Source organism: Balaenoptera borealis (assembly GCF_965194805.1).
Source record: "Balaenoptera borealis genome assembly, chromosome: 2".
NCBI lineage: Eukaryota > Metazoa > Chordata > Mammalia > Artiodactyla > Balaenopteridae > Balaenoptera > Balaenoptera borealis.
The window spans coordinates 124,292,175-124,307,110 of NC_138867.1; the positions used below are offsets into that span (position 1 = coordinate 124,292,175).

General features: G+C 47.2%; 1 protein-coding gene across 2 annotated transcripts in view; it reads left to right on the plus strand.

The window, feature by feature from the left end:
• SH3RF2 (SH3 domain containing ring finger 2) overlaps positions 1-14,936 on the plus strand; it is a 142,449-nt gene that overhangs the window by 116,348 nt on the left and 11,165 nt on the right. The window contains exons 8-10 of one of the 2 annotated variants that reach the window (XM_082382706.1): positions 1,949-2,199; positions 5,812-6,170; positions 8,392-8,688. In XM_082382706.1, the coding sequence (XP_082238832.1) occupies positions 1,949-2,199; positions 5,812-6,170; positions 8,392-8,655 (874 nt within the window). In that variant the 3' untranslated portion in view covers positions 8,656-8,688. The remainder of the gene's footprint in view (positions 1-1,948; positions 2,200-5,811; positions 6,171-8,391; positions 8,689-14,936) is intronic. The other variant, XM_082382707.1, reaches the window with a different exon arrangement.

The following is a 14,936-nucleotide window of genomic DNA, read 5'->3' on the forward strand; positions in this document are numbered from 1 at the left end:
TCCAGAATGTAGTCTGAGCTCTTCCTGGTGTACAGCCCACTCCACCTCACTGACTGCATCCCCAGGGGCCAGAAGCAGGCTGAAGGCTGTGGACAGAAGCCCCTCTCCGCAAGCAGCAGTTCCCAGTGCATTGGGCTGCATATGCTTCCTGGGCAGAGTTGGCTGCATTACACGATGCCTTTCCCATCTTGTACAACACTGGTGGCTCAATGTTAAACTACATATACTTTTCTAAAGCAAAACAAGGAGAGAAAAGGAGAAATAAGGGGAAATTACCTAAAGAGAAACCTGGAGGCACTGACAGGAAGGAAAATACGTGGAGGGCATCTCTGTGCTGGGGCCTTGGTTGAACTGGTTATCTCCAGGGAATTAGCAGGGGTTATTTAATCAACAGAGTGACAAGGGGATTCACGGACTACTCGATAGGGGCTGTGATGTTGGGGCAGGATGGTAAAAGGGCAAGAAGGACATGTAAAATGACACCATTCCCCATGGGGTTCAGGGAGCTGCAGGCTGGAAACATGGACAGGAGATTGCTGTTTTACAAAATATTAACACTGTTCTTAAAAATCAGAGCCTAAGGGGCTTCCCTGGTGGCGCAGTGGTTGAGAATCTGCCTGCTAATGCAGGGGGCACGGGTTTGAGCCCTGGTCTGGGAAGATCCCACATGCCGCGGAGCAACTAGGCCCGTGAGCCACAACTACTGAGCCTGCGCGTCTGGAGCCTGTGCTCCGCAACAAGAGAGGCCGCGATGGTGAGAGGCCCGCGCACCGCGATGAAGAGTGGCCCCCGCTTGCCGCAACTGGAGAAAGCCCTCGCAGAGAAAATGAAGACCCAACACAGCCAAAAATAAAAATAAATAAATAAATAAATAAATAAATAAATAAATAAATAAATAAATAAAAACAACAGCCTAATGGCTTCAAACTCGGGGTGGGGGGCGGCGGGGGGTCGGGGGGGGAATCCAAACTTTAAAAGCAGCTTTATAAAAAATAAAAAAAAAAAAAATCAGAGCCTAAGGCTGAAGAATTAGGTCTTATGGAGGCATGTGTAGGGCCTACCAGCTCCTTTAGTTTGTTAATTTTCAAGTGGGACGCAGGGTTTTCCAAATGATGAATGCTCTAACTAGCCAGAAGGTAGGGTAGCTTAGTGGTAGAGCGAGGGGCCAGCCTGGACCTGGGTTCAAATCTCAGATCTATTAATTGCTTGGACAAGTAACGGTAAATCTCTATTTTTTAACCTACAAAACAGTAGCACTAATAGTACCTACCTCAGAAGGCTGTTGAGAAGAACCTGTGAGATGATGTGGGCAAAGTGCTTGGCCAATGCTGGGTGTTACAGTGGGTATACAGTAAGTGCTTACTATGTGTGAGACAGAATGACTGGCTTCAGTGCTAAAAGCATCATGGCAGCCATTCAACAAACATTTATTAATAAACAATATGTGCAGAACACAGAGGCTATAAAACAAGTCATATAAAATCTCTGCCTTCATAAGAGTTTAGGATCTAGTGGGAAAGTCACTGAAAGAACAAGAAATCGCCCCTGCGAAGCAAAATGAACACATACAAGATCTTGTGCTCTGAACTGAGGGCTGAAGGGACACGGGGTGAAGAGTGAGCAGAGCTGGAGTGAAAGATGATGACATTCAAGTCTTCTAGTTCCACCCGGCCTCAGTATGAGACCCTCTCCCCGCCCTCAGCATGCCACACAGTTATCCAGGTGTGGAAGCTGAGGCCTCCATAGTTAAGCCTGTGATGAAGACAAGTGTAAACATATATATATGTATCTATGTATGTATGGGTAGGAATAGGATGAGGAGGGACCACATGTGCTATACAGTTGGGAGCTGATCGTTTTTTTAAAACAGGACTCTTGACTGAACCTTTTCTTTCTCTATTTCTTCTCTTTCACAAAAAAAAAAAAAAAAAAAAATTTGCACAACCAGAAAGACATCTAGTGTTCCAGACTCCCGGAGCTCTGCTCTCTACGCCACATGGACGTTATCCACCTCCTCTGTGTCCTCCCAAGGCAGCATTTCAGAAGGTGATCCCCGGCAGAGCCAGCCCTTCAAGTCCGTCTTCGTGCCCACGGCCATAGTCAACCCCGTGCGGAACCTGGCCGGTCTGGGGACCCTGGGGCAGGGCTCCCTCCGCAAAGCACGGAGCAGCATGAGAAAGAGTAAGTGGTGGCAGAGAGGTACGTGCCTAGAGCTAGGGGATGGGGGAATCTCACACTGGCAAACAGAGTGCTTTTTGCAAAAACAAGGATCTTGGCTTTACAATAAGCCTCTGTGAAGGTTGCTTTACACTTCCCAAAGACTGCATTGTTTTATCAGATGAAGCCACAGGGACTCAAGGTCCCCGCCCTCAGTCACTTCATACACGCACGCTGACTGATCGGGATGATACCAGCCCTGTGTGCCAACATGTAATCAGAGCATGGCCAAGGTGGATGCTGGTTCTTATTAAGACAGAACAACTAAAGCACTTGCTGGATCAATGCTTCTTAAACTGTGCTCCACGGAACCCCTCAGGAGGTGCCAAAAGGGAAACAAGGGAAGGATGCAGGGGAGGAGGAAAAGAGGAGTCATTGCTAAGAGCCCCTGAATCCCACTTTGTTTAACTAATATATGCACAAGGTAAAAAAAATTATATTGTACAAAAGTACATTATACTGTACAAATGTCTCCCTCATATCCTTCCCCCCCAGTCCCAAGTTCTCGTCCATGTACATACATACCTTGTAATCTTAGTACACTGTTGTGCACCTTGGTTTTATTTTTATATAACATCCACATTGCACACATGGCAATTACATAGCTCCTTCATCTTCAAAGCCATGTTTTTATCTCCTAATATATTGAATTTCTGTATAAGGCTTCATTTTCAGGGGTTCTAAAAAAGTGGTTGAAACCCATTGTTCTATAAAACATCAAGCCTCTATATTCGTACACCTCTCTAGAAGAAGACAACGAGCCAAGCAAAGTCAACTTGATTTGTTCTACATCCCCTGACTTAAACTGGGCTCTGCCATCCCTCCTGCTATCTTAAAAAAAGATTAAAGATGAAATTGTAGTACTAGTCAGAGCAAAAGATTCACATGTGGGACAATATGCCACACAGACATTAAAGCAATTAGTGCCCCAAGACAATTAATGCAATTATCTTAGTTCTACCCTTTCTCAGTGCTTTCTGATCATCTGCTTGACCACCAATCCCACCACTGTTGCCTCTTAATTCTAGCCAACGGTGCCTTCCTCCTCACCCTCTCCTCCACCTTCTCCCCACAAAACACACGTGCAATAAGTTATCCCACCACAACAGCCTCGGGCAAGTTACTGACCTCTTCGGCCTTCAGTTTTCTCATTTGCAAAATGAAAATAAAGATAGTACCTACCTCATCAGGGCATTAAATAATTCATTTAAGACTAATGGCACAGGGGCTTCCCTGGTGGCGCAGTGGTTGAGAATCTGCCTGCTAATGCAGGGGACACGGGTTCGAGCCCTGGTCTGGGAAGATCCCACATGCCACGGAGCAACTAGGCCCGTGAGCCACAACTACTGAGCCTGCACGTCTGGAGCCTGTGCTCCGCAACAAGGGAGGCCACGATAGTGAGAGGCCCGTGCACCGCGATGAAGAGTGGCCCCCGCTTGCCGCAACTAGAGAAAGCCCTCACACAGAAACGAAGACCCAACATAGCAATCAATCAATTAAAAAAAAAAAAAAAAAAAGACTAATGGCACAGTGCCTGGCACATAATAAGCTCTCGAGAAATGTTAGCTATTTTTATAGTATAGCATTTTATCAGTATCAATATTGCTACTTCAGCTAAGCAGATCATGTTGGGTCCCTCCAGAATGTGAATGTAATTCACTTCACTTGCCATTGAAATGTTCACATAGTCTAGACCACTTTTGAATACCAAGGAGAACAGCCCCTTGGCAATTGTTCACACTTCCTTTCGACACTCCCTCTCTATCTTTGTGTAGATCTTGATTGGCTTGGAGTTTTGACCGCTTGCATTATATGCACATGTGATAAGAAAGCATTAAATCTCTTGGAAATTAGGAACCCGACAAGATAAGTAGACAAGATAAGTAGATAAGGCGGTAAACTGATTTTTCACCCATTTCCGAGAGCCTGAGGACAGGTCTGCCTAGTGTGGCTTTGACCTTCCTAGGTCCCAGAGGCTTTCTCTGTCTCCCTTTTCCCAAGGTGAGGATGGTCAAGCTATCAATCTCCCCAAAGCAAAGAGAAATGACAGAGAATTGACTGTATGCATCTCACAGGGCTGTCAGTGGAGAAATAGACATTGACATTGAAAGGTCAGACTTGTGTAAGTGGTGGCTGGGTTGCCGGTGGCAGCTGAGAACGCCAGCCAGCGGTGTTACAGTGAGCGTCTGCTCTTCATGTTCACACCCGGCTTGATAAAGAGTCATGACACAGAACATGGCCTTGGCTCAGGCCTTCTGTGCTGGACACAGATGACTGTGATTCACACACGTGTCCATAGAGTGTCACAAAGAACTAACATCTCTGCTGGATGTCACCTATAGCTCTAAATTCTGGGAGACCCTTATGAAGAAATAGCCCAAAATGCTTCTCAGGGTGTCTCCCCCACTGCCCCCCACAGAGCACAATGAACTCTCGATTATTCTCCAGGTCACCCACAGGGCATATGCTCAAAGGATGGGGATCTCCTGTCTTCCAGAGAATTTGAGGGGAAGGAATAGCTTCCTTTTACTGAGGGAGGACTATCTCAGTTAAAAAAAAAAAAAAAGGAGCTCAGGGAAACGGAAGGGGCAAAACCAAACTCCTGGACCATGCATTTTTAGAGTTTGCTTCTCCTTTATGTAAAAAAACAAAAAAAAAGTTTTAAAACATGGGGCATTTATTATGTTCCAGGCACTATCCTAACATTTTGCACACATGATAAAATGTAATCCTCACCCCAGGCCATGAGGTGCTGTTGTTAGCTCCAGTTTACAACCAGGGGACCGAGGACCAGGGGGATGATGTGACTGATGTGCCCCTGGCTCCCTGGGAGGAGATCTGATTCCAGAGCCTGTGTCATGGGACTTCACGAAGCTCATCCACTCACATCCCTAACTTGGGAATAACCTTTCCAAATCTGCTTCCGGCTGCTGTCACGTTTGCCTGGTGCACACAGTCCCTAAATCCCGCTCACCCTTCCTCCCTGCAGACCTGATGAAAAGCAGAGGTCCCACCACCACAGGCCTACAGCTTCCACCAGAATTTTCTTTAAGTAGCGGGTTGGAGTCCTCTCCCCTCTCTCCTGCCCTCTCTCCCTCCCACTCATGCCTCTCCATTGACTCTCTCTTGCGTGTCTCAATTTCTGCTGTCTCTTTCTTTGTCTCTGCTTTTGTTTCCTCTTTGGTCTGCATGCCTTTATGTTTATTTCTCACGGTGAAGCTCTCTCTTTAGGACTGTCTTCTTCACTTTCCATCTTAAAGGCCTGGAGGGAGAAAGTAGGAGTGTGTGTGTATATGTGTGTGACAGAGAGAGACAGAGAGAGAGAGAGAGGGAGAGGACGAATAGAGGTGATATACCTTCTGACGCCACCCCACCCCCAGTATTCGCCTAGCCAGTCATTTGCTGCCAGCATCAGCAAACAGCACTAAAAAAAGAATAAGGTCACCTTTGAAAGACCCTGGGAGAATGTGAGCACAGTCAAATCGGGAAAGCACTTAACTATTCTGGGCTATCAGGACACACTGCTTACCCAGCTCCCACCCAAGCTGCTGTCAGCCGCCCCATTGCTGATATCTCTGTCATACAATTCCCCAGATGGATCCCTGCAGAGACCCGTCCAGTCAGGGGTCCCCACCCTCGTGGTGGGCTCCCTCAGACGCAACCCCACCATGGTCGTCCAGCCTCAGCAGTTCCAATTCTACCAGCCACAGGGGGCCCCCTCCTCAGCCTCGGCGGTGGTGGCGGAGATGGGACCCAAGCCCACTGCCACTGGGGAGCCTGCCCTCACGTGCGTCAGCAGGGGCAGCGACACCAGGATCCAGTCAGCAGCCAGTTCCCTCATCATGGAAGGCAAAGAAATCCTCGCCAGGAGTGAGCCTCTACCAAAACTGCCTGCATCTCCCCCGCCATCCATCCTGGTGAAACCAGAGAACTCAAGAAATGGCAGCGAAAAGGTAGGAGTAGGTGACATTAGGGGGGCCTGATTCTTTAGACCCCTAACTTTGCACAGTGTCCCAGCTCCTGAGATTTCACCGTAAATGGACGAGGAATCAAAATTGCAGCCTCCAAAGAATCCTCGCACACAACGCCCCTTCCATATCCTCACATCACCCGCACCCTCCCCAGACATGTTACTGAATCTCCTTTAGGCTTCCAGAGGATTTTATACATCCTTCTTTCGAGGCCCAGAGGCAACTTGGAAAAAACACGGCTTTGGCATCAGACACAATCTTGATTTGAATTCCAGCTGTGCTGCTTGCTAGCTGGTGACTATGGTTAAAACACTTCACCTTTCTGAGACTCTTTTGCCTAATCTGTAAAATGGTGGTAAGAAGAGTAATAGCCTCATAGGATTGGAGAGGAGTTAAATGAGTAAAGTACTTACGTAGGGCTTGATACGTACTCGTTCACAGTATAGAAGAGGCAACTGAGGCACAGGAGAAGGTAAGTGACTTAGTAAGGTCACACTGAGTTATAACTACTCCAACAACTGTTATCGGGACCTTTGCGGTTATCAGTTATCGGTTCTAGGGCTTTTCCCACTAGAAGTCATAAGAGTTTTTGCAAAAGTGTTATGTTCTCAACAATATGCTTGAGGCAGGGACGGAGGAGGTGACGTGAAGAAAATTAGGTGACTGTTATCTTTTAGTGTATTGAACATCACACCACCACCATTACTATCACTATCACCACCACCATCACCACCATCACCATCATCACTACCATCACCCATTTCCCTCCAAATGGAAAGATGGTGTGGTTTCCTCCTCTTTGTTAAGCATTTACTGAATGCTAACAACCTAGCAGGCACTGTGCTGAGTACTTCACATGTCCTATCTCATTTAATTCTGACAACAACCTTCTGATGTAGCTATAATTATTATTATCATCCTCATTTAAAAATGAGGACATGAAGGCTTACGGAGTTAAAGTACATGACCCAGAAGCACACAGCTGACACACATGAGTGTCTGGAGTAGAATCGAGATCTGACACAAAAACTCATGCTCTTAATGTTAAGCTATAAGCTTGCAGGGAAAGGCATTTGGAAAAAGCTAGTGTTAACTGATATAAATGTTGAGAGTTCTTCTTCTGAATTACGGTATTCAAATAATTCAAAGTTTCCCAGACCCCACTTGTCAATTGCCCCCAAGCCATTAGATGCAGCCCTCAAACTGTGTTTAGTAAGCGCCCAGACCTCTGCTGGACATGGTAAGGGTCAAAAGTATGAAGACATTTGGATGTCTTCATTTGGAAGACATTTGGTCTCCCACTCACCTTTCAATCCCAAGACACTGGGATTGAATTTCACAGAAAAAAAAAAAAAGATTTCTGAGCAGTAGCACAGAACACTTTATTAACCTCTAAGACAGGGAATGGCCAAAGTAAAACCTAATATACAAGATCTATAACAGGCTAGGAAAGAAGGGAGAGGGGAAGGGCTTATGCAAACATCAGATCATTGACTCCCACATAAAGCAGGGCCTGCTAATCAGCTCCAGCCAATTGCTGCCAGAATGGGGCACAGGCCCCAGTGTGCCTGCACTTTGATTATCTTAAGGGACATATAAAATGCTGATTTTTATATGCATCTCCCAATTTTTATGTGTTAGCCACTAAATCAAACTCCCAGACTTTGTGCAGACTATATTCAGTCAGCAGTGTCCAGTTGGCTACCTCTGCTCTGAGGATTTATGAAGGAACTGTCTGGATGGGGAGGCCTTACTGGCAGGTGGAAAGGAGAGAGGGGAGGGGAAGGACCCTATTCTCAGGTAGGTGGTTGTCCCCCCTATTTCTAGTGACTAATTCCCAGTCGTTCTTCAGTTCTCGACTGAAATAACTCTGCCTCTAAGAGGCCTTCTCCGACAAGCCCCGTTCCAGCTTCAGTTGGATACTCCTCCGCATTCCTCAGCATCTTCTGCTTCCCCCGTGGTGGCACTGGCTATCACTGTCATTTGTCAGGGCGGTTTTGTTCACTCTTGGCTTCACAGCACCTGATAGAGTGGTGAGGCATGGTCGACACTCATGACAGACACAAGTATTTGCTGGATGAACACGTGAATGAGGCATTCCAGGAAGGGACGAGTGTAGAGAAACAGCATGAACCAAGTCCCAGGGGGAAATAGCACAGGTCTCCCACTCACCTATGTCCCTTTGCTCTCCTCTGTCTTACAGCAAGTCAAAACCGTGAGATTTCAGAATTACAGCCCTCCTCCCGCCAAACATCACACCTCTGGGAAGCCTGAACAAGCAGCCACCCCGAAGGGGTCCCAGCCTGAAGCAGCCCCCTTGGGCCCAGAGATGACCGTCCTATTCGCCCACCGAAGCGGCTGCCATTCTGGACAGCAGACAGACCTCCGGAGGAAGTCAACTTTTAGCAAAACCATGACCCCAGCGCCCACTGCCTCGGCCACGCAGACCGTGTTTCCCAGCAAATGAATCTACAGGTGGCTTTTCCTAGACCCCAAAGAGGTGAATTGCATTTAAATACAGTATGCCTCCACTGAGGGCGTCCTGCCATTCTTTGGGGACTCGAGCATGGGTCCTTGTTCTGCCCACTTTACCTCCAGGAAAGGACAGGTGGGAGTGGGGATTCCTGCCCTGGCTGGGAAGATAGACTAGGTGACCTTCCAAACGTAATGATTCAATGTAGCAAGGCCACTACCCAGACCAAGGAATGGGAGCTCATCCTGCCCACTCTATTCCCCAGCGTGGAGTGTGCAGCCTCTCATCCTCTGGGTTCTGTGTAGAATCTCTATGATGTTATAAAAGGGGCTTCAGCCAGGTGGGTCACAATGGTGGAAGGCTGGCGTTACTTCTTTGGCCCCAACATCTTAGAACAGCTTCTGCCATCTTCTGGGACCTAGACACCAGCCACTAGTAGCCCCCATATCTTTGTCCCTCCATCAAGTCATAATCCTGGCTGCCAAGGGAGAATTTCTGGGAAGGGTGTGAGACGGATACTTTGAACATTCCAAGAACCCTCTAAACCAAAGAGAGTCAGCTTCCTGGCTTTGCTCCAAACAAGGTCAGAGAGAAAGCTGACTATTGTCATACTTTAAGCTTCTCAATCTGTTTGCCCACATATAATCCTACACGATAGATAAGCAGGAATCACCTACTTGTGGAGACGGTCTTGTATGGTGTTACGGACAATTCATTCATCCTGGCTCTAGTCTGACTTCCCCAAGAAAACACAGCATGCTTAGAAACAACTTAGTAAGGGGTCTGAGTTTAGATATACATTCTGTTTGCATTGCAACAGTCTTTACTTTCACTGATTTCTTCTATTTGGGGCAGACTAGCTGTTTCACCAGGTTGCAGAATAAGGCAACAGTGTCATTGAGAAGATGCCAATCCATGGCTGGGGTGAGGGTGCCTTCTAGAGGAAAGTTTCTATAAAAAAGGGACTGGACAAATAAGGTTGGAGAGGAAAAGTGGGTAAGAAGGAGGAGAAAGAGGGAGAGTGAAGAAAATATGGAGGAGAGAGAGGGGAGGTGATGAGAGTGAGAAAGAAAGAGGATTAGGGGAAGTGTCCAGGAAGAAGATAAAAGAGTAGGAGAGCAGCCTTGACATTCTTGACAGGTGGGGAAAGAAGGATGGAATCTGCAAAAGTAGGTGACCCCACTAAGATGGGGCTGAAGTGAGCGGGACCAGCCAGGCAAAGCCTTGTAAACAGGGGTAAAAGAGCATCCCAGGGAGTGGAGGCAATGCTGTAAGACAAATCATTAATTCTCATTTAACTTAATTGTTGTAATTTAACATTTATTGCATGCCCATCAATGTGGGCACTTCAGTGCATAAATATCATTTGCTACTAAGCCTGGATGTCATTAAAAAAAAAAAAAAGGCAGGTCTAATTAGACCTTCTCCCTGGACAGTTCTTGAAGATCCTGGGATTAAAAACATCCATATTTTACGTAGCAACCACACACTTGGCAAATTGAATTGTCAAGACTTTTCCAGACCTTAAAAAAACAAAAACAAAACCATAATCCTGCCAAGGAATACTGCACCTGTGTCAGACCTTTGGGGTTGGTAGAGCCAATGTGGTCACATGCCCTGGTGTTTCTGTGTGATAGTGACCCATGTCTATTCCACAAAATCGTCAGGCCCAACTGCATGACTCAATGAGCTGAATATAGTAATCCAGATGGAGAAATGGGGAAAAGTCATAAAGACAGGGAGGCATTGTATGATTTGTCAAAATATGAGTACTTACACCTCGTATTTACCCCGAAAAGCACTCCCGGTGAGTTAATGAGTTTAGCAATCTCCACCCAGAGTGGCAGATACATGGCATGCCCAGCCAACCAAACATTTAGTCTGGGCCTCAGTAGAAATGGAGCCAGTTAATTTTTAACTGTTGTGGCTGAAAAGCAGGTTGTTTGGGCGTAATGAAGATACAATCCATACCCTCCAAATGAAACGGAATATTCTTCCCATTGTCCACGATCTCTATAGAGTAACCTCTCTGAGAAATGTAAACAACACCAGAGGCTGGCCATCCCCATTCCATCCAGCCTTCTTCCCCCATGCCCAGCATCAGACTCACTCCCTCCCAAACCAAATCCCATCTCTGCAGAGACATATGAGGATTTGAAAGGGGCAGTACAAGTTGAATTCACTGGGCACTGCCCATCATTTATTCCACCACCATGTTTCAGATATTTCTATGAGCTGGGTACTGCAATGAGAACAAGAGATACATCCCCTCCTATAACGTCCACCATAACCTTATAAGGCAAGTACAATTGTCCCCATTATAGAGCCAAGGAAACTGAGGCTTGAAGGGTAACCACAGACAATGACAGAGCGAGTTTGATAGCTGCCCTCACCCTGAGTTCAGGCTATCTAACTTCAGAGCCTAACTTGGGACTATGCTACATGAACCAAGAGACCATCCTTGATGTCAGGCCACTGACTTCAAACTGCAAGGAGGTGGCATAATGCAGTGGTTACAGTTGCAGGCTCTGCTGCACAAAGACGGGGTCCAAATCTTCATTTACCACGTGCTAGCTATGTGATGCTGGGCAAGTTACTTAACCTGTCTGAGCCTTGTCTTCTTAAATAGGAACGATAATAGAGCCAACCTCACTGGGCTACTGTAAGGGTTAACTGAGGTAATAAAGTGACTGGAACCGTGCTGGCACATAGTGAACACCTGATAAATGTTAGCCTTGAATGTTCTTAAGGAAGCAGGCCATCGAAATTCCAGGTGAGAAAGTCTAAAACAAGGGCCTGACCAGGGCTGTGGTGCTAAAAGGAGACCAAGTAGCCTACTCATGGAGGTCACGACACAGTCTGAGTCCTGAAGGACAAGAAAGAGTCAGGCAGACAAAGGGGTGCGAGAAAGGGTGCCCAAGCAGGGAAGGAAGCATTTGGCAATGGGTTTAAATGTAGCAATCAAGCCAAGTTCTCTTGTACCTAAGTACAGAGGAATCTACTTCTTTGTGGAACATTCCCGGGATCCCAGTTGGATCCCCAGCACCTCACGTCTGAAGCCAGATATTCCATCCTGTGAGAGCTCCATCCCCTCAGCTAAGACTCAAGAGTCCCTAGAAGAGGTGCCCCTTCACCCCGTGATCAGACCTGACACCTCAGTGCTAGGAAAGCTGCGGAGGGCAGGCTCTTCCCAGGGGCGGGGGCAGAGAGCAGGGGGGACATCTGAGAGGTGAAGGAGGGGCGCAGCCAGCTGAGGACAGACTCTGAGGGCCACACCTAAGGAAATGTTGGAGTCGCACTTGACTTGAGCAGCATCAAGGTCCTCACTTAAAACTTGTCTCCTTCCCTTCTCGCGTGGGACCAGCTGCACCTCCTCCACCCTTCCCCCTCCCACAGACAGAGCTTTTGGAGCAGGAAGAGTTTAAAGCAACGCCCTACCTGTGACTTGGTGAGATGCAGAGTTGACTCACTGACTTCCAGCTTCCCTTGACAATTCGGAAGGTCCGTCCACACCAGGCCCACGCTCCCGACTGGCAGCCATCTGGTGGGGCTGCAACTGCCGTGAAATGGACATGCGCTCGTCAATTTGCCCCGCAGCCCCAGTAGCCTGCTTCACTCACTCAGACGACCTGCACCTGAAGTGGGCGTGTCCCCCTAGAGACCGTGTGCTTGACTTCATCTCCCAGAGGCCTCATAAACCCCTTGAAAGTTAGAGCTGGATCCTTAGACATCCACCGATCCAGGCACACAGGTCTCAGGAGCATAGCGGGCCGAGCCAGGGCCCAACAGGGTGTCGCTCAGTAGTTTTGAGGTGGGGACTAGGCATCTGTGCTTTCAACAAGCTTCCCAAGTGATCCTGAGGCACATAAAGTATGAGAACCAAATTCACCTTTCTCATGTGGTACAGCAAAGCTGACATTTGGATCTGACATTCAGCAGGAGTAGGGCCTCGCTGGTTGTTAATATATTGAAATCGTCCTGTACTGATCGGTGAATAGCAGATGCTCTGAGCTCCCCAAGACCTCTCCCCGCTCCCACACCCTGGCCCTTTCTCCATGTCGTCCTCCCCATCGCTCTCCCATCCAACAGCTAAAAAGCTAAGGCCAGCTGCAGCTGAGACCTCCAGCAATAAAGCCCTTCTACATGCTGATTGGCTAGTGCTATGCCATACTGATTATTAAATATCTTGGCTGTTACCCTATTATACAGAATAAGGCCCAGAGGTTGAGAGCACTGCTGTCAAACCTGACACTCTTCCCAACCCCCATCCTGGCCACCGTTCATCCCCCGACAAGCACCTTCATCAGGCCCCTAGCTTAGGAAAGCAGCTGACTTGGAGGATGAGCATTTCCATGCCTATTCACCTACCTTTTTCGGCTAAGAGTTTCATAGGCATAAGTAATGCACTTCAGCTTCCCAGCTCCTCTGGCATCATGTTGGCAGGTATGGAAGCACATAATTTGCTTCAATAAGATGAGCAGGCCTCCATCTTGATCCTCTCCCCAGCCCCTATTCACACAGGCAGCCCCACAGCCTCTGACTCCCTTCCTAGGAAGTGAGAAGCTGAAGCAGGTAGAATAACGAGGGCCTCTCAAGCCTCTCCAGCTGGGAGCAAGTGCTTAACAAGCTGGGCTCTCCTGGGGCAGCAGCTGCTGCCACTGATGCTTCTCTTGCTTAGTCTTGAGAGTAAAGACTCCAGTTCCCCCTTGGGCTGATTGAAAGGAGTGTTAGCACTTACAGAAACCTCTTAGGTGAGCCTGAAAGGCAGTCACCTAGGGGAATGTGTTTGGCAGGCAAGACTAAGCCAGAGGAGTTAACTCCAGAGACCCCTGCAGCAGGTTGGTGTCCCTGAGGATAGATCTCACAAGGACGTTTTGCTTGAAATAGAGCAATGTTAAATGATGATCAAAGCCACCTGCTCTTGGCCAGGCCATAGTATTGTGTCCTAGACCAGAGCAGAAACAAAATGTTCCCAGGAGGTCCTTCTGCCTATTGACCTATACTTTGACAAATGGAATGCAGCAGAGGTGGGATCAAAGATGATGGGATGGAGGAGCATTAGATTCACCCATCCAACCATCCATCCATCCATCCATTCATTCAACAACAGTTAATTCATCACGTACTCTGGACCAGGCTCTATGAGAAGCAACAGGAGTAAAGTAGTTACCAGGATAGATAAAAATACATATGGCCTTCACAGAATGTTGTTTCTTATTACTTTTTTCTGGATTTGGGGCTCCTTTCTGCTTTTCTCCCCTTTTATAATTAAATGTTCTATAGAAATATATAGGATCATAAAACCAATAACCATATACCTACCACCTAGCTTTTTAAAAAATAATTGAAACCTGCTGTGTGCTTCTCCCAGTCCCATTCCTTCCTTCCCCACCTCCCCACTTCCTTCACAACCACTATCCTGAATTCCATGCCTATCACTCCCTTGTAAATTTCCCGCTCATGTACCATATGGAACTCTGAGTGCAGCTCATAGAGGTACTCAGTAAGCACTAGTCAAAGCAAATATTGCAGCCTGGGGCCATAGATACCCTGCCTGAATATTTGAACTCCCATCTGGCTTCTGTCACTGGGACTCTAAAGCTTTGATTCATTGCTGGGAATTGAGATTTTGATGCACCAGCATGTCTGGTTTTGAGAAGTTTGAGTTTAAAGGGGTTTTTACAAGAATTCTTCCAAGTACAGCTGTTTTAGGAGACCTTGTTGCTCCTGAATAGAGAAAATATGGGTTGTGGCTGTGCCTGCATTGTTTGAGTACAGGGTTTTCTAGCTAGCTCTCCTCTGGGCCTTGCCTGGAGCCTCTGGGTAGCCAACTGCAAACACCAGAGTAGGTCCTCAACTTCTGAAACTAAAACAGATCTTGCTGCTGCTGCCACCAATTTCTTATAAGAATCCCGTGAAGAGTGCAGAGAAAAGTTATTTTTGTCCCCAGACTACAGATCAAAAAACTGAGACTCAGGATGTTTCAATGCCTTGATTAAGGTCACATAATTAGTTTGAGATGGAAGGGAGACTACTGATTCTTCATCCAGCAATAATTGTCACCATTTACTGAGCACCTACTGTGTACCAAGCACTGTACACGCATTATGCCATCCAATCCTACCCAACCCTATGAGGGCAGGTACTGCTATTATTCCATTTTAGGGATTAGAATTATGACTCAGAGGTCAAATGACCTGTCCAAGGCAACAAGAACTAGAACCCAGGACTCTAAGTCCAAACCTTAATCTTAAATCACCACGTCCCTCTTCTTC